Genomic DNA, 26,922 nt, shown 5'->3' on the forward strand with positions numbered 1-26,922 from the left:
ACAATTCACTGCTTGTTGATTTTGATCAATTAATTTACTGACTTCAGGTTTGGGTACCCCCATGCAATGTATTCTTGCCTTGAGAATCCCATGGACAGAGGAGCCTGGCAGGCTAGAGTCCGTGGGGTTGCAAGAGTTGGACACAATGACTAAACCACATGCAATGTATGGTTCCACCCTTCTCAGCATGTTAACTGAAACCTTGTTGAGCTTCAGGAGGTGCCACTGAACGTCTGAGAGAGGCAAAGTTGCAATGCCTTTCAAATCTTTGATACCTCTGTTCCTGATGACAAATGCCAATTTGGGTTCTGTGGGCACACAGAAGTTTCTGGCTTTTCTTGCCATCCTAACCATTTGAATTTCAGTTCTGTATATCTGCTTGCCTTCCTTGTGATAGGACTTAGCTTTTTCATAGATAAACTTTGCCTTTCGAAGCATCTTTTAGGCAAATTATTTCTCAGCACTTGATCTTAAGCTCTGTGAAATTCTTTTCCTTTTTCTTAAGGATTTCTGGCATAGCAGGAACCTTTATTTCCTTCTCTTCTGCACCCTCCATGGTTCCAGCCAGGAAAGAGGCCATTTTCATTTTAAATAGATGACTTCAGTCAGATAAGCAACATGCAGGACTCTTCATATTTTTATATGGAAAAAATATTCTTTCCAAACTTGGGTATTATGAATATACCAAGTTTGCTTTCTTGGGCTTCTTTGGATTTTGCTGTATTTTTTATTATTTTATTTTTCATTTTAGGGAACTCCAGGATTCACTGGTAATATTGGTTCACGTGGTTACCCTGGCAGGCAGGTGAGGTAACTATATTTAAACTTTTCTTTTTATGTCTCTCTTGGTTAATGCATTGTATGTTCCAATTTCAAGAGTTAATGTTCAAATGATAATTGGCTTGTTTTATTAAATAATGAATTACTCATAGCAAAATAATTCCCCCAAATTCTGATATCAAAATTGTAAAAATTCTTCAAAAATGTTATTGCAGACAAATTTTACTTAAAATGAGAGTGGGATTTTTAAACAAGTTTGATATGATATTCAGTGGAACTTTTTAAATTAAAATGGCCCAGTAGGCTAATAAAATGTTAAACAGTGTTGCTACTGATTTTACAATATTACCACTGACTAAAATGAAGTAATGATTTAAGACTCTCTTTGATATGCAACATTTTTTAATAATATAATTATAAACACTTGGGACATAGTTGCCAGTGCTACATATACCACTGTCTGAATACTTTTTATCTAAATTGGATTCAAGTCTTTGTATACTGTTTTGAAAATTCATTTTAATCATTTCATATTTATTTCCCTCTAATTTCTAACTTTCTCTAGCTATTTCACATAGGCTAATAAGAGAAAAAATTTTCTTTCTTAGGCTTTCATTAATTACTTTTGAAATTAGTTGTTCATTTAGCATACTAGAAAACGGTATTTATATAAAATATCTTTTTTATTCTCTAGAATTAAGGAATTGAAAATGCCAAAAGATAATCTAGTGTTAATAAAATTCCATTTTGAAGCCTTTAAAGTATGTGGAGGGTATTACATGAATCTTACCACCAAGTAATGTTCTGTGTTTATCTGAAAAACATATAAATACTTAAACATATGGAAATTGATCTGAAGTTAAAAAATGTACTTATTTTCTAAAGTAGGAATATATTTCAGATAAGTAAATTAGAAGTGTTATAAAAGAACAGGATTTTCCAATGAGAAATAACTTAAATAATTGTGTCTGACAGTTGTGTTAATCTACTTTATTTAGAAATCTAAAATATATTTGTGTATAGATTATGTACAATGGCTTTTTTGGTTCTGAAATTCTAAAATCCCTAAAATGTATATGGTCTTCAGAACTAAGTATACAGTTCTGAAGTTTATACTTGTAAAAATGATACCTTTTATTTGCCCCTTTTTATTAATTATCAACAACTCTTTAAAAAGTACTAGAGTATGATGGTGATGTCTTTTGTTTGCACTAGGGTTTAGCTGGACCAGATGGTAATCCAGGACCTAAAGGTGTACGAGTGAGTAAGCATTTTCTTTGTTTTGTTAAGTATGCTTAAATGTAAGTAGAATCACATATACAAAATACTTATTTTCACACTTCCACACTTCCATTACTTTGAATGTAATGTGGGTTTAGCCTGGAAAGAAGTATACTTATTTAATATACATCTTTATTGTTAAGGCCACAGAGAGCAGTCTTACAGTGGTAGTTCTTGCCTTATTCTTTGATAGCTCCTACATATACATTATTTATATTATTTTTCTAGCCCCTTGCAAAATGGTGTGTTATACCATTTCTGGTATGTTAGAAATACACTCTATAAGCATTTGTAGTATTTTTTAATATGTGACTCTATGTAGACTTAAGAAGTCATGATGATTAATTAGGTCCCATTTGTTTATTTTTGCTTTTATTTCCGATATTCTGGGAGGTGGGTCATAGAGGATCCTGCTGTGATGTATGTCAGAGAGTGTTTTTCCTATGTTCTCCTCTAGGAGTTTTATAGTTTCTGGTCTTATGTTTAAATCTTTAATCCATTTTGAGTTTATTTTTGTGTATGGTGTTAGAAAGTGTTCTAGTTTCATTCTTTTACAAGTGGTTGACCAGTTTTCCCAGCACCACTTGTTAAAGAGATTGTCTTTAATCCATTGTATATTCTTGCCTCCTTTGTCAAAGATAAGGTGTCCATATGTGCGTGGATTTATCTCTGGGCTTTCTATTTTGTTCCATTGATCTATATTTCTGTCTTTGTGCCAGTACCATACTGTCTTGATAACTGTGGCTTTGTAGTAGAGCCTGAAGTCAGGTAGGTTGATGCCTCCAGTTCCATTCTTCTTTCTCAAGATCGCTTTGGCTATTCGAGGTTTTTTGTATTTCCATACAAATTGTGAAATTATTTGTTCTAGCTCTGTGAAGAATACTGTTGGTAGCTTGATAGGGATTGCATTGAATCTATAGATTGCTTTGGGTAGTATACTCATTTTCACTATATTGATTCTTCCAATCCATGAACATGGTATATTTCTCCATCTATTAGTGTCCTCTTTGATTTCTTTCACCAGTGTTTTATAGTTTTCTACATATAGGTCTTTAGTTTCTTTAGGTAGATATATTCCTAAGTATTTTATTCTTTCCGTTGCAATGGTGAATGGAATTGTTTCCTTAATTTCTCTTTCAGTTTTCTCATTATTAGTGTATAGAAATGCAAGGGATTTCTGTGTGTTGATTTTATATCCTGCAACTTTACTATAGTCATTGATTAGTTCTAGTAATTTTCTGGTGGAGTCTTTAGGGTTTTCTGTGTAGAGGATCATGTCATCTGCAAATAGTGAGAGTTTTACTTCTTCTTTTCCAATTTGGATTCCTTTTATTTCTTTTTCTGCTCTGATTGCTGTGGCCAAAACTTCCAAAACTATGTTGAATAGTAATGGTGAAAGTGGGCACCCTTGTCTTGTTCCTGACTTTAGAGGAAATGCTTTCAATTTTTCACCATTGAGGATAATGTTTGCTGTGGGTTTGTCATATATAGCTTTTATTATGTTGAGGTATGTTCCTTCTATTAGCTTCTGCACATCAAAGGAAACTATCAGCAAGGTGAAAAGACAGCCTTCAGAATGGGAGAAAATAATAGCAAATGAAGCAACTGACAAACAACTAATCTCAAAAATATACAAGCAACTCCTACAGCTCAACTCCAGAAAAATAAATGACCCAATCAAAAAATGGGCCAAAGAACTAAATAGACATTTCTCCAAAGAAGACATACAGATGGCTAACAAACACATGAAAAGATGCTCAACATCACTCATTATCAGAGAAATGCAAATCAAGACCACCATGAGGTACCATTTCACACCAGTCAGAATGGCTGCGATCCAAAAGTCTACAAATAATAAATGTTGGAGAGGGTGTGGAGAAAAGGGAACCCTCTTACACTGTTGGTGGGAATGCAAACTAGTACAGCCACTATGGACAACAGTGTGGAGATTCCTTAAAAAACTGGAAATAGAACTGCCTTATGATCCAGCAATCCCACTGCTGGGCATACACACTGAGGAAACCAGAAGGGAAAGAGACACGTGTACCCCAATGTTCATCGCAGCACTGTTTATAATAGCCAGGACATGGAAGCAACCTAGATGTCCATCAGCAGATGAATGGATAAGAAAGCTGTGGTACATATACACAATGGAGTATTACTCAGCCATTAAAAAGAATACATTTGAATCAGTTCTAATGAGGTGGATGAAACTGGAGCCTATTATACAGAGTGAAGTAAGCCAGAAGGAAAAACATAAATACAGTATACTAACGCATATATATGGAATTTAGAAAGATGGTAACAATAACCCTGTGTACGAGACAGCAAAAGTGACGCTGATGTATGGAACAGACTTATGGAATCTGTGGGAGAGGGAGAGGGTGGGAAGATTTGGGAGAATGGCATTGAAACATGTAGAATATCATGTATGAAACGAGATGCCAGTCCAGGTTCAATGCACGATACTGGATGCTTGGGGCTAGTGCACTGGGACGACCCAGAGGGATGGTATGGGGAGGGAGGAGGGTTCAGGATGGGGAGCACATGTATACCTGTGATGGATTCATTTTGATATTTGGCAAAACTAATACAATTATGTAAAGTTTAAAAATAAAATAAAATTTAAAAAAAAAGTCATGATGAAAGAAATGTGAAGAGACAAAAAAATTCCTATTCAAGGCTGAAGTAATAATACAGAAACTATCTGGACTAAAGAAATAGCTGCAAGAAAGAAACTTACATGTTCAAGAATATAGTTTTGCACTTCTAACCATTAAAGGAATTGTTAACCACTTTTAAGCATAAAGGGAGTAAAAAAAAAAAAATTACTATGAAGTGTTATGTAGTGTTCCACAAATTAAAATCAAAGCTGATTCTAGGAAAAATTTATAAAACTAAAATTTTTCTTTTTAAATTCTCTATTTAATAGCCAGTTATTTTTCAGAATCTATATCTTCCTTATATTACCTAAAATAACTTTTAGAAATAAGGAAAACAAAAAATATTTAAACGGTATGTATATTATTGTTATTTAGTCAATAAGTCATGTCCAACTCTTTGCAAGCCCATGAACTGCAGCACCCTAGGCTCCCCTGTTCTTCACTGTCTCCTGGAATTTGCTCAAACTCATGTCCATTGAGTCAGTGATGCCATCCAACTATCTCATCCTCTGTTGCCCCTGTCTCCTCTTGCCCTCAATCTTTCTTAGCATCAAGGTCTTTTCCAAGGAGTCGACTCTCCGCATCAAGTGGCCAAATTTTTGGAGCTTCAACTTCAGCCTCAATCCTTCCAATGAATTGATTGACTTCTTTTATGATTGACTGGTTTGATCTCCTTGCTCTCAAGGGATTCTCAAGAGTCTTCTCCAGCACCACAGTTTGAAAGCAGCAATTCTTTGTTGCTCTGCCTTCTTTATGGTCCAACTCTTACATCTGTACATGACTACTGGAAATACCATAGCTTTGACTAGATGGACCTTTGTCAGCAGAGTGATGTCTCTGCTTTTTAATACACTGTCTAGGTTCATCATAGGTTTTCTTCAAAGGAGCAAGTGTCTTTTAATTTCGTGGCTGCAGTCACCGTTTACAGTGATTTTGGAACCCAAGAAAAGAAAATTTGTCACTGTTTCCCCTTCTTCTCCATCTATTTACTATGAAGTGATGGGACAATGATGCCATGATCTTCGTTTTTTGACTACTATGTTTTAAGCCAGCTTTTTACTCTCCTCTTTCCCCTTCATCAAGATAGTTTCTCTTTGTTCTCTGCCATGAAATTAGTGTCATCTGCATGTCTGAGGTTGTTGATATTTCTCCCAGTAATCTTGTTTCCAGCTTGTGATTCATCCAGCCTGACATTTCACATGATGTACTCTTCTTAGAAGTAAATAAGCAAGGTGACAACATACAGCCTCGATGTACTCCTTTCCCTATTTTGAACCAGTCCATTGTTGCATATCCGGTTCTAACTGTTGCATCTTGTCCTGCATACAGCTTCTCAGGAGGGAGACAAGGTGGTCTGGTGTTCCTGTGTCTTTAAGAATTTTCCATAGTTTGTTGTGATCCACTCAGTCAGAGGCTTTAGTATAGTCTATGAAGCAGAAGTAGATGTTTTTCTGGAATTCACTTGCTTTTTCTATGATCCAGCTGATGTTGGCAATTTGATCTCTGGTTCTTCTGCCTTTCTTAAATACACCTTGAACATCTGCAAGTTCATGGTTCACATACTGCATAAGCCTAGCTGAAGGATTTTGAGCATTACTTTGCTAGCATGTGAAATGAGTGCAATTGTACAGTAGTTTGAACATTTTTTGACATTGCCTTCCTTTGAAATTGGAATGAAAACTGACCTTTTCCAGTCCTGTGGCCACTGCTGAGTTTTCCAATTCTGTTGGCATATTGAGTGAAACACTTTAACAGCATCATCTTTTAGAATTTGAAATAGTTCATTTGGAATTCCATCACCTCCACTAGCTTTATTTGTCGTGATGTTTCCTAGGGCCATTTAATTTCACATTCCAGGCTACCTGGCTCTAGGTGAGTGACCACACCATTTTCTGGGTCATTGCTGTTGCTGCTGCTAGGTCACTTCAGTTGTGTCCAACTCTGTGCGACCCCATAGATGGCAGCCCACCAGGCACCTCTATCCCTGGGATTATCCAAGTAAGAACATGGGAGTAGGTTGCCATTTCCTTCTCCAATGCATGCATGCATGCTAAGTTGCTTTAGTCATGTCCGACTCTATGCGACCCTATGGACAGCAGCCCACCAGGCTCCTCTGTCCACAGGATTCTCCAGGCAAGAATACTGGAGTGGGTTGCCATTTCCTTCTCCATCTGGGTCATTAAGATCTTTTTTTATATAGTTCTTCTGTGTATTCCTGCCACTTCTACTTAATCTCTGTTTGGTCCTTGCTGTTTCTGTCCTTTATTGTGCCCATCTTTGCATAAGTATTCCCTTGGTATCTACAGTTTTCTATCATTGTTTTCCTCTATTTCTTTGCATTGTTCACTTAGGCCTTTCTTATCTTTTCTCACTGTTCTCTACAACTCTACATTCAGTTGGCTATATCTTTCCCTTTCTCCTTTGCCTTTCTCTTCTCTTCTTTTCTCAGCTATTTGTAATGCCTCCTCAGACAACCATTTTGCCTTTTTTTTCATTTCTTTTTCTTGGGGTTGGTTTTGATCACCTCCTGAACAATGTTGCAAACCTCTATCCATAGTTCTTCTGGCACTCCATCTACTAGATCTGATCCCTTGAATCTGTTTGTCACCTCCACTGTATATTCATAAAGGGTTTGATTTAGGTCATACCTGAATGGTCTAGTGGTTTTCCCAACTTTCTTCAATTTAAGTGTGTATTTGCAATAAGGGCTCATGATCTGAGCCACAGTCATTCCCAGGTTTTGTTTTTGCTTACTGTGTCTAGTTTCTCCATATTCAGCTGCAAAGAATATAATCAATTTGATTTCGGTATTCATCGTCCGATGACATCTATGTATAGAGTTGTCTCTTGTATTGTTGGAAGAGAGTGTTTGCTATGACCAGTGTGTTCTCCTGGCAAAACTCTGTTAGCTTTTGCCCTGCTTCATTTTGTACTCTAAGGCCAAGCTTGCCTGTTACTCCATGTGTCTCTTGGCTTCCTACGTTCACATTCCAGTCCCCTGTGATGAAAAGGATATCGTTTTTTGTTGGTAGTTCTAGAAGGTCTTGTAGGTATTCACAGAACTGTTCCACTTCAACTTCTTTGGCTTTAGTGGTTGGGGCATAGACTTGGATTACTGTGATGTTGAATGGTTTGTCTTGGATATGAACAGAGATCATTCTGTCATTTTTGAGACTGCACTGAAGTATTGCATTTCAGACTCTCTTTTTGACAATGAGGGCTTCTCCATTTCTTCTAAGGTATTCTTACCCACGGTAGAAGATATTACCATCGTTTGAATTTAATTCACCCATTCTCATCCATTTATGTTCAGTGATTCCTAGAATGTCAATGTTCACTCTTGCCATCTCTTACTTGACCACATCCAATTTACCTTGATTTATGGGCCTAACATTCCAGGTTCCTATGCAATATTTTTCTTTACAGCATTGGACTTTACTTTAACCACCAGACATACCCACAGCTGAGCAACATTTCTGCTTTTGCCCAGCCTCTTCATTCTTCATGGAGCTATTTCTCTGCTCTTCCCCAGTTGCCTGTTGGACACCTACCAACCTGGGGGGCTCATCTTCTAGTGTCATATATTTTTGCCTTTTCATTGTGTTCATGGGGTTTTTAAGGCAAGACTACTGAACTGCTTTGCCATTCACTTCTCCAGTGGAGCACGTTTTGTCAGGCCCTGACTAGCAAGCATGTGCCCTTCAGTAGCTCCATGTAGCCAGAAAACATGTGTTTTAATGTATGTGCTATAATGATGCCTTCATTTTTAAAAAATTCTTAAACATTTTCAAATATTTCATGTGTATTTTCTTCTTTAATTTTGCTATCAATCCTGTGAAGTAGGAGAACACATATATTGTCTCCATTTTACAGGTGATAAAACAGATGATAAGCTGTGGAACTGACATGCTTTGATCTAGTCCTAGCAGAACTCAAACCAACATCTTCTCACCTTTAGCTCTGTACTCTTCCACTATCCTGTGCTGTCTCTACCCTTGCACTAAGTGAAAATATGATGGGGAAAAGTGATGTATACTTTATTAAAGCCACACTGAATGCACATACTTACTTGGATCTGGAAAACAAGGAGAGATTACTGGATAAGAACACGGGCTTTGGAGTTAGACGAGACTGCTTCCCCCCCCCCCCCCCCACGAACTCCTCGTTTACTAGCTTTGTGACTTTTGATGCCGTTAATCTCTTCTGTGTCTCATTTTTCTTAACTTACTAAAAGGTGAAAATGAAATTTACCTTTAGGTGCTTCTGAGAACTACCTGAGCTAAATATTCTTAAAGCACAGTGCCTACCACATGGCATGTGCTTTCTCTGCAGGTTTTATCATTATTCTGGAATTTGGGAGTTACTTGTGTGTGTGAGCTAAAGTTGTAGACCTGTTTGGCGCTGTGCAGTTTTCTTTTACTACATTTTCTCATCTTGCTTCTGTATTCCTGTAACTTTTCTAAGTTCTCCTTTGTGTCATTTTTGTACCATATTATCCTTTTGTTCCTTTCTTCTCCATTTGTGTTGAAAAGTACTCTCTAGGGAGTAAACCCTTTTTAAGTTTTTTTATATTTTGATGGCAACTTCATGAAAGCATTAAAAAAAAAAACTAATCCTTCTCTGACTAATTTAATTGATTTAATCCTTTCATTTTCCTTTGCAAGTGAGGGAAGAGTCAGCAGAACCATTTCTCTAGGTTTCATATTCACAGAGTCCAAATGTAAACTTTGATATTATTAATAACTACAAATGTTCAAAAAACAAAATTTGTTCAAAACAAATTTACACTGACAGGATTATATTTTTTATTTAATGTGTGTCCTATTACTGGATAATACCAGATGCTATATATTGTAAATTAATATTTTTATAAATTGTGTGATAAATTATCTTTTGAATGTCCCTGTTGTTTGGTTGCATTTTTTGGTGTTAAAATAATTATTTTTAAAATGTAAATGTTTGAAATCATTTTTCAGCCCTCCTTGGTATCTCTTTGTGTAATAACTGGCCAGGTATCTCAAAAAGTAGATGTATGTAGGCCTCTCCTGATGTTTTTATTTGCCCTGATGGTGACAGAATTGCCTCTGTCTTATGCAATATAGAATATAGAATCAAATCCCTTATGATTATACAGTGGAAGTGAGAAATAGATTTAAGGGCCTAGATCTGATAGGTAGAGTGCCTGATGAATTATGAAATGAGGTTCGTAACATTGTACAGGAGACAGGGATCAAGACCATCCCCATGGGAAAGAAATGCAAAAAAGCAAAATGGCTGTTTGGGGAGGCCTTACAAATAGCTGTGAAAAGAAGAGAAGTGAAAAGCAAAGGAGAAAAGGAAAGATATAAGCATCTGAATGCAGAGTTCCAAAGAATAGCAAGAAGAGGTAAGAAAGCCTTCCTCAGCAATCAATGCAAAGACATAGAGGAAAACAACAGAATGGGAAAGACTAGAGATCTCTTCAAGAAAATTAGAGATACCAAGGGAACATTTCATGCAAAGATAGGCTCGATAAAGGACAGAAATGGTATGGACCTAACAGAGTCAGAAGATATTAAGAAGAGGTGGCAAGAATACACAGAAGAACTATTCAAAAAAGATCTTCATGACCCAGATCATCACGATGGTGTGATCACTGACCTAGAGCCAGACATCCTGGAATGTGAAGTCAAGTGGGCCTTAGAAAGCATCACTACAGACAAAGCTAGTGGAGGTGATGGAATTCCAGTAGAGCTCTTTCAAATCCTGAAAGATGATGCTATGAAAGTGCTGCACTCAATATGCCAGCAAATGTGGAAAACTCAGCAGTGGCCACAGGACTGGAAAAGGTCAGTTTTCATTCCAATCCCAAAGAAAGGCGATGCCAAAGAATGCTGAAACTACCCCACAATTGCACTCATCTGACATGCTGGTAAAGTAATGCTCAAAATTCTCCAAGCCAGGCTTCAGCAATACGTGAACCGTGAACTTCCAGATGTTCAAGCCGGTTTTAGAAAAGGCAGAGGAACCAGAGATCAAATTGCCAACATCCGCTGGATCATGGAAAAAGCAAGAGAGTTCCAGAAAAACATCTATTTCTGCTTTCTTGACTATGCCAAAGCCTTTGACTGTGTGGATCACAATAAACTGTGGGAAATTCTGAAAGAGATGGGAATACCAGATTACCTGACCTGCCTCTTGAGAAACCTGTATGCAGGTCAGGAAGCAACAGTTAGAACTAGACATGGAACAACAGACTGGTTCCAAATAGGAAAAGGAGTACGTCAAGGTTGTATATTGTCACCCTGCTTATTTAACTTATATGCAGAGTACATCATGAGAAATACTGGACTGGAAGAAACAAAAGCTAGAATCAAGATTGCCAGGAGAAATATCAATTACCTCAGATATGCAGATGACACCACCGTTATGGCAGAAAGTGAAGAGGAACTCAAAAGCCTCTTGATGAAAGTGAAAGTGGAGAGTGAAAAAGTTGGCTTAAAGCTCAACATTCAGAAAATGAATATCATGGCATCCGGTCCCATCACTTCATGGGAAATAGATGGGGAAACAGTGGAAACAGGGGCAGAGTTTGTTTTTCTGGGCTCCAAAATCAGTGCAGATGGTGACTGCAGCCATGAAATTAAAAGACGCTTACCCCTTGGAAGGAAAGTTATGACCAACCTAGATAGCATATTGAAAAGCAGAGACATTACTTTGCCAACAAAGGTTCATCTAGTCAAGGCTATGGTTTTTCCAGTGGTTATGTATGGATGTGAGAGTTGGACTGTGAAGAAGGCTGAGTGCCGAAGAATTGATGCTTTTGAAGTGTGGTGTTGGAGAAGACTCTTGAGAGTCCCTTGGACTGCAAGGAGATCCAACCAGTCCATTATAAAGGATATCAGCCCTGGGATTTCTCTGGAGGGAATGATGCTGAAGCTGAAACTCCAGTACTTTGGCCACCTCATGCGAAGAGCTGACTCATTGGAAAAGAGTCTGATGCTGGGAGAGATTGGGGGCAGGAGGAGAAGGGGATGCCAGAGGATGAGATGGCTGGATGGCATCACTGACTCGATGCATGTGAGTCTCAGTGAACTCCGGGAGTTGGTGATGGACAGGGAGCCCTGGCCTGCTGTGATTCATGGGGTCGCAAAGAGTCAGACACAACTGAGCAACTGAACTGAACTGAATATAGAATTGCCTCTATTTGAATATACAAACTTCAATCCAAGAAGAAAAGCCATCTGTATTAGTATTATTTTTTTTTATGTCCTTATTTGTTTACACCCTAAACTCCAGTTTAGTGGTAGTGTTTTTAGAATGATGACAAGGCCATATGATGTCTTTGTTGGATGCTGCTGGCATTTTATTTCTGTTACAATTATCATAATAATTATCAAGAACCTTTTCTGAAACACCTACATAATTATGCATAGCATTGTTCCCTTTAAAATCTTTATTTCTAAAATGTTATGCTGATTCTGTGTAGACTGTGTTGAGTAGAGATCTGACTTTTCAGCTCCTGAGTTTTCAGCAGAGTTTTTAGATAAATGTACATCAGTTAGGGTGTTTGTTCTTTTTATTTATAAACAAAATTTCAGTTGTGTATGTTAAAGCAAAAGTTAACTTTTTTTTTAACTTGAGGCCATCTGTAGCTGATGATTCTGAAATACATGTCGCTTGCCATCATAATCCTAAATGTTTTGGTAATTAGAAAAACTTTTGGATGCTTCATTTTTAAAGTTTCTCCATCCTCCAGATGCTTGACTTTTAAGCAAACAAATTATAGATATATTATCATTAAAGTGAAGTAGAAGGAAACCCATTATCTTTTCCTTTATTTATTGCTTGTTCATAAAGGTGTTTTTCCTTGTCAGAGAAAAGTGTTCATCCTACCATGGTAATACCCAGCTATTTTCCACCCTGCATGGAATGCCTTTCCTTTCCTTCAAGACTCAGCTCAAAAGTTGCCTCCTCTGTAAAGCTTTCCTAACCCTTCCCTCTAGGCAGTATTGGTCATTCTGCCAGTCAAAGTTTCTGTTGTGTATTGTGTTTATCTTATCACCTGTCACATAATCATGTAACAATTATGATATGACAGTTATTTGTATGACTTCTTCCTAATAAACTATCAGCTTCTTGAGGACACTGATTTTCATATTCATTTTTATAATCGCAATTCCTGGCACACAGAGGGCACTAAAATGATGTTTTGTGCATCAGTGACCCAGATTCATATTCTTTCAAATATGGACCATTGCAGCAAGATTTCCTACATTCAGTATTTCCTGTCTGGGGTATATTCTGTATTTTGTCAACAGCTTAATATTTTAGAGAAACAGCTTAACATCGGGTCATTACCATACTCCCTCAAAGCCCAGTAATTTCCAGCTATCTAAAATGTAAAGTCTAAAATTCTTAGCCTGAAATTTAAGGCTTTCCTTAGTCTATTCTCTAAACTACCATACACTTTATTCATTAAATTGATGAAACAGGTTATTATTTGCCACAGGTGAGATGTAACTAACGTGTGGCGGTAAAAGTAGCTTGCATTGGTACTCAGATGCACCCCTTGTTTCTCAGACCAGTGGGAACCTCCATGAAGGCAGTGTGGGTCTGCTTTTCTCCCGAGCACCTTACTCAGTTAACCATTGCTGTTACTCAGTTAACCATTTACAAGCACTCCTGTAGTTCTCTCTGTCTTGTTTCTGCTTACCGTGGTTCTGCCTGAAGTGTTCTTACTCCATTATCTGCTTATCAATATTTTACCTACTCTGTAGGCCTATCTCAAGTGCCAGTCTTCTTTGAAATCTTCTTCAATTGTCTTTACCTCTTGCCACATTGGAATAAATCTCTCCCTCCTCCATATCTCTCTTATTCTTGGATACCTCCTTTCTGCCTTACATTTTAGTTAATTGTATCTGTATTTTCTGCCCTTTGTAATATTCAGTGTAGAAAAGAACTTGGGCTTGTTGATTTTTATGAGCCTAAATTATATTTGTCTAAATTATATTTCCAACTTTTTTTAAATGAAAAGATGGATCTGTAACTTTTAGGGAAAAAAAGCAACAAGGTTATTATGCTGTTAAGCCTTATCATTCATATTACTATGAATAAATTTTAAGTATCTCTATTTAGAATTATATACTTAATAGTGACTATTTAAATGAGATAATGCAAAGATTGTTTGATTTCTTTAAGGGTTTCATTGGCTCTCCTGGAGAAGTAGGACAACTGGGACCTGAAGGAGAAAGAGTAAGTCTGTTTCCTTCAAATATTATTTCTAATGTGGTATACTAAGGTAAAGTATAACAGTGCTGATAAACCCAGATGTCAGACAGGTAATCTTACAGAATGAAACAAACCAACTTTAAGAAAAATTAGATGATGTTTTCATTGTACCATGCAAAGAATTGAACTGCTTCTTTTTTGACCCAAAGGAATACACAGTTAGTACCCTACCTAGAAAAGCGTGCTGTTCTGTAAATACAGTTTGTTTGTAAATCCAACAGAGTTAGCCTAGGTACCCAACTAACACAATCAGCTGTATAGTACTGTACTGTAATAGGTTTATAATACTTTTCACACAAATAATACATTAAAACAAACACAAAATAAAAGTTTTAATCTTACAGTACTGTACCTTAAAAAATATAGTCATCCAGAACAACAGCTGGTGTACAAGGACTGGCATAGAGTGAACAGGCAAGAAGAATTACTGACTGGAGGAGGGAGAAGAGCGGGGAGATGGTAGAGCAGAAGGATCATCAGCAATAGGAGATGGAGGGCAAGCTGTAGTTTCTCTCATGACTGATGTTGATGGCGTAGGCTTTGGTTCCTTGCTGGAACCAGATGCACATTCACATCTTTGAAAGTTTGCAACTTGAAGGTTCATATGAAGGGGACTTACTGTATACAGTTTACATTGTTAATAACTGCTGCTTATGGTCCTTTCCAGACCTGTTGGCGTGAACTTAATGTAATAAATAAACCAAAGTTATACGTTCTTGCAAGATGTCATCATCTTGGATTTAAGGATCCCAGTGACACTGACCATCAATAGGCACAATGTCCTATTGCTCACCTTTGAACTCTTTTTTCGGTAGAGATATTACATGAATATTTTTGTCAACCACTGTTGAGTTGAAGTAAATGGATTACTTCAACCATTGATATCTGTTAACTTATCTGCATATACAAAAATCCCAAGCTACATAGTTCTGACAGATTTCTTAGTCTCAAGGACTTATAAAAGTGATTATGCCTCAAGGGATTATATCAATAAGTATGCTTTAGATTACAAGTGACAAAAAATTTCAAACTGGCTTCAAAATGAGGAGATTTTAAATAAACACCAGAGGGATGGTATAGGGAGGGAGGAGGGAGGAGGGTTCAGGATGGGGAACACGTGTATACCTGTGGTGGATTCATGTTGATATATGGAAAAACCAATACAATATTGTAAAGTTAAAAAAAAATAACTAAAAATAAATAAATAAACAATGATAACAGCAAATGATTTATTGTAATGGTTATATATATGCAAGTCACTATGTAAATACTTCATATTAATTCATTTAATCTTGCAATATCCAGTGAGATAGTACTATAATTCTCAATATAAGTGTTAAGTGTTAGTTGCTAAGTCGTGCCTGACTCTTTGAGACCCAATGGACTGCAGCCCACCAGGCTCCTGTGTCCATGAGATTTTCCAGGCAAAGGATACTGGAGTGGGTTGCCATTTCCTTCTCCAGGGGATCTTCCCAACCTAGGGATCGAAGCCGGGTCTCCTGCACTGCAGGCAGATTCTTTACCAACTGAGCTACAAGGGAAGCCCCTTGTAGCTGTAATTCTCACTGTGGATGAGGAAAGTGATGCACACAGAGAGATTTACCTAAGACTACACACAGATAATAGAACGAGGATTTAAGCATAGATATTCTGGCTGTAGAACCTGAGTACTTGAGTACTATGTCCTGCCACTACTTCTTATGACCAGAAACACACAGGTTAGGTGGAATCTAGGCACAGTGTGATCCTGTGAGCACAGTGAGATCATCATTTTCTCCACTTGGTCTTAACCAATGTTGGCTTTATCATAAGACTTATTTCTCATATGATTGCAAGATTCCCAATGCAAGGGCTAAATATGCATTTGTTTATGTTCAGCCAGAGAAACAGGGAGACAGGTGGTAATTGTCTGCTGGGTATAGAAAATAAGACTTCTGTTTGATTGTACCAACTTTGGTTGCATACTCAGTTCAGTTCAGTCGCTCAGTTGTGTCTGACTCTTTGTGACCCCATGAATTGCAGCACGCCAGGCCTCCCTGTCCATCACCAACTCCCAGAGTTGGTGAGTTCACTCAAACTCACGTCCATCGAGTCGGTGATGCCATCCAACCATCTCATCCTCTGTCGTCCCCTTCTCCTCCTGCCCCAAATCCCTCCCAGCATCAGAGTCTTTTCCAATGAGTCAACTCTTCACATGAGGTGGCCAAAGTACTGGAGTTTCAGCCTCAGCATCATTCCTTCCAAAGAAATCCCACGGCTGATCTCCTTCAGAAGGGACTGGTTGGATCTCCTTGCAGTCCAAGGGACTCTCAAGAGTCTTCTCCAACACCACAGTTTAAAAGCATCAATTCTTCAGTGCTCAGCCTTCTTCACAGTCCAACTCTCACGTGCATACATGACCACAGGAAAAACCATAGCCTTGACTAGACGGACCTTTGTTGGCAAAGTAATGTCTCTGCTTATGAATATGCTATCTAGGTTGGTCATAACTCTCCTTCCAAGGAGTAAGCGTCTTTTAATTTCATGGCTGCAGTCACCATCTGCAGTGATTTTGGAGCCCAGAAAAATAAAGTCTGACACTGTTTCCACTGTTTCCCCATCTATTTCCCATGAAGTGATAGGACCGGATGCCATGATCTTCGTTTTCTGAATGTTGAGCTTTAGGCCAACTTTTTCACTCTCCACTTTCACTGTCATCAAGAGGCTTTTGAGTTCCTCTTCACTTTCTGCCATAAAGGTGGTGTCATCTGCATATCTGAGGTTATTCATATTTCTCCTGGCAATCTTGATTCCAGCTTGTGTTTCTTCCAGCCCAGCATTTCTCATGATGTACTCTGCATAGAAGTTAAATTAGCAGGGTGACAATATACAGCCTTGACGTACTCCTTTTCCTATTTGGAACCAGTCTGTTGTTCCATGTCCAGTTCTAACTGTTGCTTCCTGGCCTGCATATAGGTTTCTCAAGAGGCAGGTCATTGGTTGCATACTACCTCTGGACAAATAATTATCACCAGAGGAATGGCAGGATCTCATTTGGAAATACAAATGGGATGGATTTCTGAATAAAATCAAGATTTTGTTACGAAGAAGAAAAGGGGCTTCAATATACTTAAATTAGTATATTGACACTATTATAAATATCACTGCAGTTTAAAATATAATGTATTTTTCTCTTTGTCATACTCCATAAATTAATGTTTGAAAAAAATAACTCATTGATTTGATAAATATTTACTTTTTTGAAGTATAGCTTATTTACAATATTTTAGGTACACAGCATCTTGGTTCAATATTTCGATGAATTATGCAGACGACACCAACCTTATGGCAGAAAGTGAAGAGGAACTAAAAAGCCTCTTGATGAAGGTGAAAGAGGAGAGTGAAAAAGTTGGCTTAAAACTGAACATTCAGAAAACGAAGATCATGGCATCTGGTCCCACCACTTCATGGGAAATAGATGGGGAAACAGTGTCAGACTTTATTTTTGGGGGCTCCAAAATCACTGCAGATGGTGACTGCAGCCATGAAATTAAAAGACACTTACTCCTTGGGAGGAAAGTTATGACCAACCTAGATAGCATATTCAAAAGCAGAGACATTACTTTGCCAACAAAGGTTCATCTAGTCAAGGCTATGGTTTTTCCAGTGGTCGTGTATGGATATGAGAGTTCGACTGTGAAGAAGGCTGAGCGCCGAAGAATTGATGCTTTTGAAGTGTGGTGTTGGAGAAGACTCTTGAGAGTCCCTTGGACTGCAAGGAGATCCAACCAGTCCATTCTGAAGGAGATCAGCCCTGGGATTTCTTTGGAAGGAATTATGCTAAAGCTGAAGCTCCAGTACTTTGGCCACCTCATGTGAAGAGTTGACTCATTGGAAAAGACTCTGATGCTGGGAGGGATTTGGGGCAGGAGGTGAAGGGGATGACAGAGGATGAGATGGCTGGATGGCATCACTGACTCGATGGACGTGAGTCTCAGTGAACTCTGGGAGTTGGTGATGGACAGGGAGTCCTGGTGTGCTGCGATTCATGGGGTCACAAAGAGTCGGACAGGACTGAGCAACTGAACTGAACTGAACTGGATGCTCCATTAACAGTTATTACAAAATAATAGCTATACTTCCCTGTGCCATAGAGTATATTCCCTATTGCTTAGGTATTTTATACATACTAATTTTTATCTCTCTATCCCATACTCCTACCTTGCCCCTCCCCGCTTCCCTCTCTCCATGAATAACCACTAGTTTGTTTTCTGTATCTGTGAGTCTATTTCTGTTTGGCTATATATATTTGTGTGTTTTATTTTTTAGATTCCACATATAAGTGGAATATTACACTGTATTCATCTTTCTCTGACTTATTTTACTAATCATAATATTCTCTAAATCATCCACTGCTGCAGATGTCAGAATTTAATTTTTTATGGCTCTGTAAAATTACACACACACATACACATATACACACACATAATATATGTGTATTTATACATACATACACACAGATATATTTATCCATTCATCTGTTGATGGACCCTAGGGTTGCTTCCATGTCTTGGCTATTGTAAATAGTGCTGGTATGAAGGTGTATTTTCAAATTACTATTTCCCAAACTGCTGAATCATATGTAGTTCTGTTTTTAGTTTTTTGAGAAACCCCATTACTATTTTTCATAGTGGCTGTATCAATTTATATTCCCACCAACAGTGTAGAAGGGTTCCCTTTCTTCCATGTCCTCACCAACGTTTGTTGTTTGTGTTCTTTTTATACCAACTTTGGTGGCCATTCTGACAGGTATGAGGTGATATCTCATGTAGTTTTGATTTGCGTTTCTCTAATAATTAGCAGTATATAGCATCTCTTCATGTGCTTCTTAGCTAACTGTATGTCTTTGGATGCTGGGAAAACTGGGCAGCTACATGTAAAAAAATGAAATTAGAACATTTCCTTACACCATTCACAAAAATAAACTCAAAATGGATTAAAGACCTAAATGTAAAACCTGAAACTGTAAAACTCTTAGATGGGTACATAAGTAGAACACTGTTTTTCATAAATCATAGGAGTATTTTGGGGGATCTGTCTCCTAAGGCAAAAGAAATTAAAGCAAAAATAAATGAATGGGGCTTAATTAAATGTACAAGCTTTTGTATAGCATAGGAAACCATCAACAAATAGAAAAGACAACCTAATGAATGGGAGATAATATTTTCAAATGATATGACTGACAAGAAGTTAATAATATCTAAAATATAAAAATGGTTTATGCAACTCAATGTAAAAAGAAACAACCCAATCAAAAAAGGGAATAAGTATTTACTTTTGACTTTTGTACATTCTAGGGTGTTCCTGGGATCCGTGGAAAGAGGGGTCTTAAGGGAAGACAGGTAATTAGATTCTTGTTTTATGAGGTTTGGTTTAGAGGAATATAATCTAATTGTATGTATGTTTCTCACCTGTTAAGCTAGTTGTTGTTCTTGTCATCCACAACCCATCTCATTCAACAGAGTTTAAATTTTGCCACTTTAACAGCCTACCTAATAATACCTGAGAATATGAAGAAGTATTTAGATTAAAAAGTAACTTGGAATTTAACACTTCTAACCCATTTAATCAGAGAAGGCAGTGGCACCCCATTCCAGTACTCTTGCCTGGAAAATCCCATGGGTGTAGGAGCCTGGTGGGCTGCAGTCCACGGGGTCACTAAGAGTCAGACACGACTGAGCGACTTCACTTTCACTTTTAACCTTCATGCATTGGAGAAGGAAATGGCAACCCACTCCAGTGTTCTTGCCTGGAGAATCCCAGGGACGGGGGAGCCTGGTGGGCTGCCATCTATGGGGTCACACAGAGTTGGACATGACTGAAGCGACTTAGCAGCAGCAACCCATTTAATATACCAGTGGAAGAGACCTTTATCCTTACGGTGGGGGTTTAGTCACTAAGTTGTGTCCTTCTCTTGAGACCCCATGGGCCTAACAAACTCCTCTGTCTATGTGGTTTTCCAGGCAAGAATACTGGAGTGGGTTGCCATTTCCTTCTCCAGGGAATCTTCTGGGCTCAGGAGTTGAACCCGAGTCTCCTGCATTGCAGGCAGACTCCTGCATTGCAGGTGGATTCTTTACCAACTGAGCTATGAGGGAAGCCTTATGAGAAGGTCCTAAAATTAAAATGTTACAGTAAATACATGGACAGTTTAACACATTAATAACAGCATTACTCACCCTACTTCTTTAGGGCTTTTTAAAATGCCCATTTGAGATGCTAGCTCAGAAACTACATTCTTATGTATTTAAATTTTTAAAAAAATCAAGTGAATTTTGCCTGATAATATAATTTGAGAGATGGTTAAAAATTGTGACATTATCTAATACCCCTATATTTAACAAGTGAGAAAGTTGTGGTTCAGAAAAGTGTTCTTGGGTTATCCTGGCTGTGTTGGTATAGCTAATTTGTACACAGTGTTAGTGACTCAGCTGTGTCCGATTCCTTGCGACCACATGGATCCTGCCACACTCCTCTGTACATGGGATTCTTCAGGCAAGGCTACTGGAGTGGGTTGCCATTCCCTTCTCCATGGAATCTTCCCAACCCAGATACTGAACCCGGGTCTCCTACATTGCAGACACATTCTTTACCATCTGAGCCACGAGGGAAGTCCAAATAGCTAATTAGTCACGCGCTTTTCACTTGGGCTGTTTTTATTACAACTCAGATATTTATTAGGATAAGACATTGTGTGCTACACTGTGCTGTCTACTCTATGAGGAAGAAAATTGTCTTTCATAACACCTTTTCTAAAATTTTGATGTAGATATTGTGTTGGCCCAAAAGTTCATTCAGGTTTTTCTCCATGCTGTTATGGAAAAAATCAAACAAACCTTTTGGCCAACCTAGTAATTAAAATCTTACTTGTAATGCTAAAGGATTGCAATCTTACCAGAATATTCATATCCTTTTAAAGTATTTTATTCTTTGAGCTTTGCATTATTTCTTATAGATTAGAATAGGTCAGCGTCACCATTATATGGGTGAGGAGAACAAGGCCAGTGATATTAAAAGTCTTGCTCAGGATCACGTAGTTATAAGTAGTAAAATAAAGAATTGAACCCAGCTCCTTTGAATATAAATCCAACAGCCTTTTTCTTACTACTTACATATTTCTACTGTCCATCTAGGGACAAAATATGATTAAGTTTCACTTTAATGAGTTTAATATATTAAGATACACTTATGAAACTAAGAAATAAAAAGTAAGCAACATTTTGTTTTCTTGCAATTACATTCAACATTAAAGCTAATCTTATAACAATTACAACAGCAGAAGCTGTACCATCACCATTACCATCATCACCGTTTTTTATCTGCAAGCATATTATTTCTTTACAGTTTATCCCTCATACACATACTCCAACAGAAATACCTCTCATATGTCAAAATTCTAATCTAAATATGAAGATATGTGCTGCCTCAAAATTTGTATTAGGTGAAGTTTATCTTCTTTATTCTTGTCTTCTCCATTTTATGTCTTATTTTTTTCCCATCCATTCCCTAGCAAAGTATGCTGTCAGTAAAAGAACTAATTAATTTATTTATGCTACTATATTACTTCCAGTTGGAGAAGGCAATGGCGCCCCACTCCAGTACTCTTGCTTGGAAAATCCCATGGACAGAGGAGCTTGGTGGGCTGCAGTCCATGGGGTCGCTAAGAGTCGGACACGACTGAGCGACTTCACTTTCACTTTTCACTTTCATGCATTGGAGAAGGAAATGGCAACCCACCCAGTGTTCTTGCCTGGAGAATCCCAGGGACAGGGGAGCCTGGTGGGCTGCCATCTGTGGGGTCGCACAGAGTTGGACACGACTGCAGTGCTTAAACAGTTACCTTACCTATTAATAATTATATTTTAAATATAGTTTAAGGCAAAATAAGTAATCTTTAATGGTGGAATTTTAGATATTGCTGAGAAAATATTTTCTCAGAGGCTCAATGTTATATCACTTAAGTGGCTACCATCTTTATTAATTTAGCTGGTCTTATATATATATATTAACTTTATCTTGACAATGTATGAATATTATTTACTTTCCTACTCCATGAAGGTGAAAGTGAAAGTGAAGTCGCTCAGTCCTGTCCGACTCTTTGCGACCCCGTGGACTGTAGCCTACCAGGCTTCTCTGTCCATGGGATTCTCCAGGCAAGAGTACTGGAGTGGGTTACCATTTCCTTCTCCAGGGGATCTTCCCGACCCAGGGATCGAACCCAGGCCTCCCACATTGGAGGCAGACGCTTTAACCTCTGAGCCACCAGGGAAGCATGAACTGTAAAATTGTCCATGGAAGTTTTTAGATAACTTCTGGTTTCTTACTCCATAGGGAATTATAAAATTATCCAATATGCTATTGAGTTCAAAAGAGGAGTTCAAGAAAAATGTGGAAAAATAGTGAGTGGAGTGATCACTGGGCTCTTTTTTTAAAATTGTGCTGTTCTTTACATTACAAATTTTTTTGAAGTTTTGTTGCTTTAAAAATATATGCCTTTATAAGAGATTTAGATCTTTGGAAAAACTGTATTCAAAAAACATATGTATCCCATTTTTCCTAAATGGTATTTATTATAGAAAATCTGTCTAGTGTTTTACTGTGTCATGTGTGCTTTTTCTTTTTAACCAAAAAAGTGATTTGACCATGTTTATGAGGAAATCACTGTACTTAAAACTAAGATACAGTTACAACCACAAGTAAAATTATGCCAAGATTGACCTCAGCGACTGTTGCAGAATATTATCCTATGCATAATGCTCCACCATGCTCTGTTTACTTTAAGTAAAATCATCTTCAAATAGCTTTGACATTAAGTAAGGGCATATATATTAGCAGGGGGTATTATGTATCATGGGACACATATTTCAATTTAGATGATTAAAATTCCATGAGAAGAATGGTTACTTATGACAATTTTAATAACAGTAAATGGAAAATATCTTTTGATACCATTTCTAATCTCTTTGATGTGGAAACTATTAGCCATTTTAATACAAATATGGCCATTATCTCTTGGTAATTTATTAAATTATGTATGCTATTTGTTATATGTGAGGTAGATATTCAAATACAGAAGCAGAATTAAATGATCCAGGCCATCATAAAAAGCTGGCAGAAAGCGTACATGTGAAACAAAATACAAAAACCTGGAAATGCTGAAATGTAAAAAGAATCTATACTTAAGACATTTTTGGCTATGCATATGTCAAAGACTGTTACTTCCAACTTTCTGCTGGTTTCATAGCTACTCAGAAGGGTGGATTGATGCTTCATTAAGGTACAGCTATGTTGATCCCATGTTTTTTCATTTACTTAAGTATGAATAAGATGTACCTTACTGTACTCACCACTCCCTTCTAATTAATTTAATTAGTCTTACATTGTAGATGAGCTTGTTTCCTCAAGTTTTATGTAGATACAATTACTCAGTCTTTGCACATAGAATATGATAGAATATGATTCAATTTTTAAATTGAAGTATAGTAGATTTACAGTGTTAGTTTCAGGTATATAGCAAAATGATTCAGTTATACATATATATCTATATTCTTTTTCAGATTCTTTTCCATTATAGGTTATTATAAGATATTCACTATAGTTCCCTATGCTATACACTGCTTCTCTGGTAGCTCAGACGGTAAAGCGTCTGCCTACAATGAGGGAGACCTGGATTCGATCCCTGGGTTGGGAAGATCCCTTCTGGAGAAGGAAATGGCAACCCACTCCAGTACTCTTGCCTGGAAAATCCCATGAACTGAGGAGCCTGGTAGGCTACAGTCCATGGGGTCACCAAGAGTTGGACACAACTGAGTGAATGGAATCATTTGAATAATCAGTGTGTCTATTAATCCCAAACTACTCATTTATCCTTCCTTCCCTCTATCCCTTCCTCCTTCAGTAATTAGTTTGTTTTCTGTGTCTTTAAGTCTATACTTGTTTTGTAAATAAGTTCATTTGTATCATTCTTTTAGATTCCACATATACATGATATCATATGATATTTGTCTTTTCTGTCTGACTTTACTTAATATGGTAATCTCTAGGTCCATCCATGTTTCTTCAAATGGCGTTACTTAATTTTTATGATTGGGTAGTATTCCATTATATTCATATATGTGTTTGTGTGTGTGTGTATATATATATGTGTGTGTATATATATATATATATACATGCAAACACATTCATACATACATACATATCACATCTTCTTTATCCATTCACCTTGTCAGTGGACATTTAGGTTACTTTATGTCTTGGCTATTATAAATAGTGCTGCTATGAACATTGGAGTGCGTGTATCTTTTTGAATTAGAGTTTTCATCTTTTTTGTATATATGTCCTGGAGAGGGGTTGCTGGATCATATGGTAACTGTATTTTTGTTTTTTAAAGGAACTTCCATGCTGTTCTGCATAGTGATTGCACTAGTTTACAACAGTGTCAGAAGGTTTTCTTTTCTCCACACTCTCTCCAGCATTTATTGTTTATGGACTTTTTAATGATGGCCATTCTGACTGGTGTTAGGTGATACCTCACTGCAGTTTTGATTTGCATTGCTCTGTTAATTAGCCATTTTGAACATCTTTTCATGTGCCTGTTGGACATGGTTCAGTGTCAAGTAATTATTATAGCATATAATTTTGTAGAATAGTAGTAACTGTTTTTAGATAATTCCTTAAATTTTATGTAACATATTACAGTTATAGTTTTAGAGTCTCAAAATTACCAGAAACTGGTCAAAATAAATTATATAACTTTCTGTATTATAAAATATGAAACACTCTGATAGTCAAAATAGTAAAGATAGTAGGCATAGAAAACTTCCAAATCCCAAGTCCAAGTCACTATAAATATGATCTTTGGATTACTATATTGGTTTTTATCCTGAATACTAAAGCTCTATGTTTATATAAGTAATTTTAAAAAGTATAAAAATGTGTATGTATTAACATGGCATATATGTGTACACCACAGAAATTTATGGAGAAGTAGTAAAAGTTCAGTCCAAAATTGTCAGAATATTGCTAAGCTTAAGTTTGGGAAGATAATTGTTGTAAATCATGTGCCCATACTGGTTGCCAAAGAATCACTTATTTCCCTGAGTAAACACTAAGCATGGTATTAAGTTGTTGTGAATCAACTTCCTTAGTGATGTCTGTATTATTTTAATGAAATTATAGGCTTACAAGTAAGAGATACTTTCTCCTAGATAGTATAAATATTATATGATGCTACTGAAATGGATACATTTTAAAATAACATGTTATTTTCGTTGTTTGAATTATTTATTATTTAGCCTCATATTGGTATTTTTAAATCAATGTTTCTGTTTAAAGTTATTTCATTTAAAATTTCCCCAGAAAACTTACTTCACCCAAAATAAAACATTGTATTTATTCAGTTTGCAGATAGGGTTGATATTTGTAACACAATGTTTTTGGTTTTTCAACCTGGAAAAGTAAAAAACTGTTTTTTTAAGGAATTTGGTGTATTTTAGGATCAGGCTGTGTTAAAATTGTTTTATTAAAAAATTCATTGGTTCCTTAGGCTTAGATTGTTGACATTTGAGAAGTGGTTTTTTCCAAACTACTTTTGATTTTAAGACCTTAGTATTAGGTACTTACTAATCAGAATTATTCTTAAAGACCTCATATAATCACTTACGTATTAGTCAACATTTGTGTACTCATGCTTTTGGATATTGAGATAATATAATTCTTAATGTCTTCCTTTTCTTCCCTGCTGCACTCTCTACAGTGTCACAATTGGATCAAAATCCTTATTGTCAGTTAATATTTGAGATCTTAAAAACAAGATGGTAGACAATCTTTATTAGCTGGGACTCTTAAACGTGATAGAACTACAGTTCTGTTTTACATGTCTTACTTTTTTTATTTGAGAAGCTTCTTGGAGCATATGATACGAACCAAATTATTTAAAAGCATAACACCACCCGCTGACATAATAGAAAAGAAGAATGCTGTTTAAAAAAATGAGCAATACAGGGAAAGAGGATTTATGTATATGTGTTAAACTTCTTATTTTATTGTTCTTGTTCAGTCACTAAGTTGTGTCCAACTGTTTGTGACCCCATGGACTGCAGCAAGCCAGGCTCTCCTGCCCTTGTCTCCTGAAGTTTGCTCAAATTCATGTCCACTGAGTTGGTGATGCTATCTAACCATCTCATCTTCTGCTGCCCCCTTCTCCTTTTGCCTTCAATCTTTATCAGCATTAGGGTCTTTTCCAGTGAGTCAGCTTTTGGCATTAAGTGGCCAAAGTATTAGAGCTTCAGCATCAGTCCTTCCAATGAATATTCAGAACTGATTTTCTTTAGGATTGACTGGTTGGATCTTATAGTCCAAGGGACTCTCAAGAGTCTTTATCCAACACTACAATTCAAAAGCATCAATTTTTCAGCACTCTGCTTTCTTTATGGTCTAACTCTCACATCCATACATGACTACTAAAAAAACCATATAGTTTTGACTATATGGACCTTTGTTGGCAAAGTGATGTCTCTGCTGTTTAATGTATTGTCTAGCTTTGTCATAGCTTTTCTCCCAAGGAGCACATGTCTTTTAATTTCATAGGTTCAGTAACTGTCCACAGTGATTTTGGAGTGCAAGAAAATAAGACCTGTCACTGCTTCTACTTTTTCCCCTTCTATTTGCCACAAAATGATGGGACTGGATTTTATATATGTTACTAATTCCAAGTAGCTCTCTTTTTAATGAAAAGTTTCCAAACTTCTTTCTGTAGTGCCACAGTTAGGAAATTCTACAGCTCCGTTAAAAAAAAAAAAAAAAAAAAAACCATTTTGCAGGGCTCACAGTAGTGTCTTACAGTGTCTTAATCAATAGTCTCTTACAGTAAGTTGAAGCAAATTTATAT

At 37.0% G+C, this 26,922-nt stretch overlaps 1 protein-coding gene across 3 annotated transcripts in view; it reads left to right on the forward strand.

Annotated features, from left to right (window-relative positions):
• The window catches only part of COL24A1 (collagen type XXIV alpha 1 chain), a 398,952-nt gene that overhangs the window by 111,561 nt on the left and 260,469 nt on the right, over positions 1 to 26,922 (forward strand). For all 3 annotated transcript variants that reach the window (XM_061411389.1, XM_061411390.1, XM_061411391.1), the window contains exons 10-13: positions 752 to 805; positions 1,996 to 2,040; positions 13,905 to 13,958; positions 19,331 to 19,375. In XM_061411389.1, the coding sequence (XP_061267373.1) occupies positions 752 to 805; positions 1,996 to 2,040; positions 13,905 to 13,958; positions 19,331 to 19,375 (198 nt within the window). The remainder of the gene's footprint in view (positions 1 to 751; positions 806 to 1,995; positions 2,041 to 13,904; positions 13,959 to 19,330; positions 19,376 to 26,922) is intronic.

The sequence above is a fragment of the Bos javanicus genome, chromosome 3 (assembly GCF_032452875.1).
Source record: "Bos javanicus breed banteng chromosome 3, ARS-OSU_banteng_1.0, whole genome shotgun sequence".
NCBI classification, from domain to species: Eukaryota; Metazoa; Chordata; class Mammalia; order Artiodactyla; family Bovidae; genus Bos; species Bos javanicus.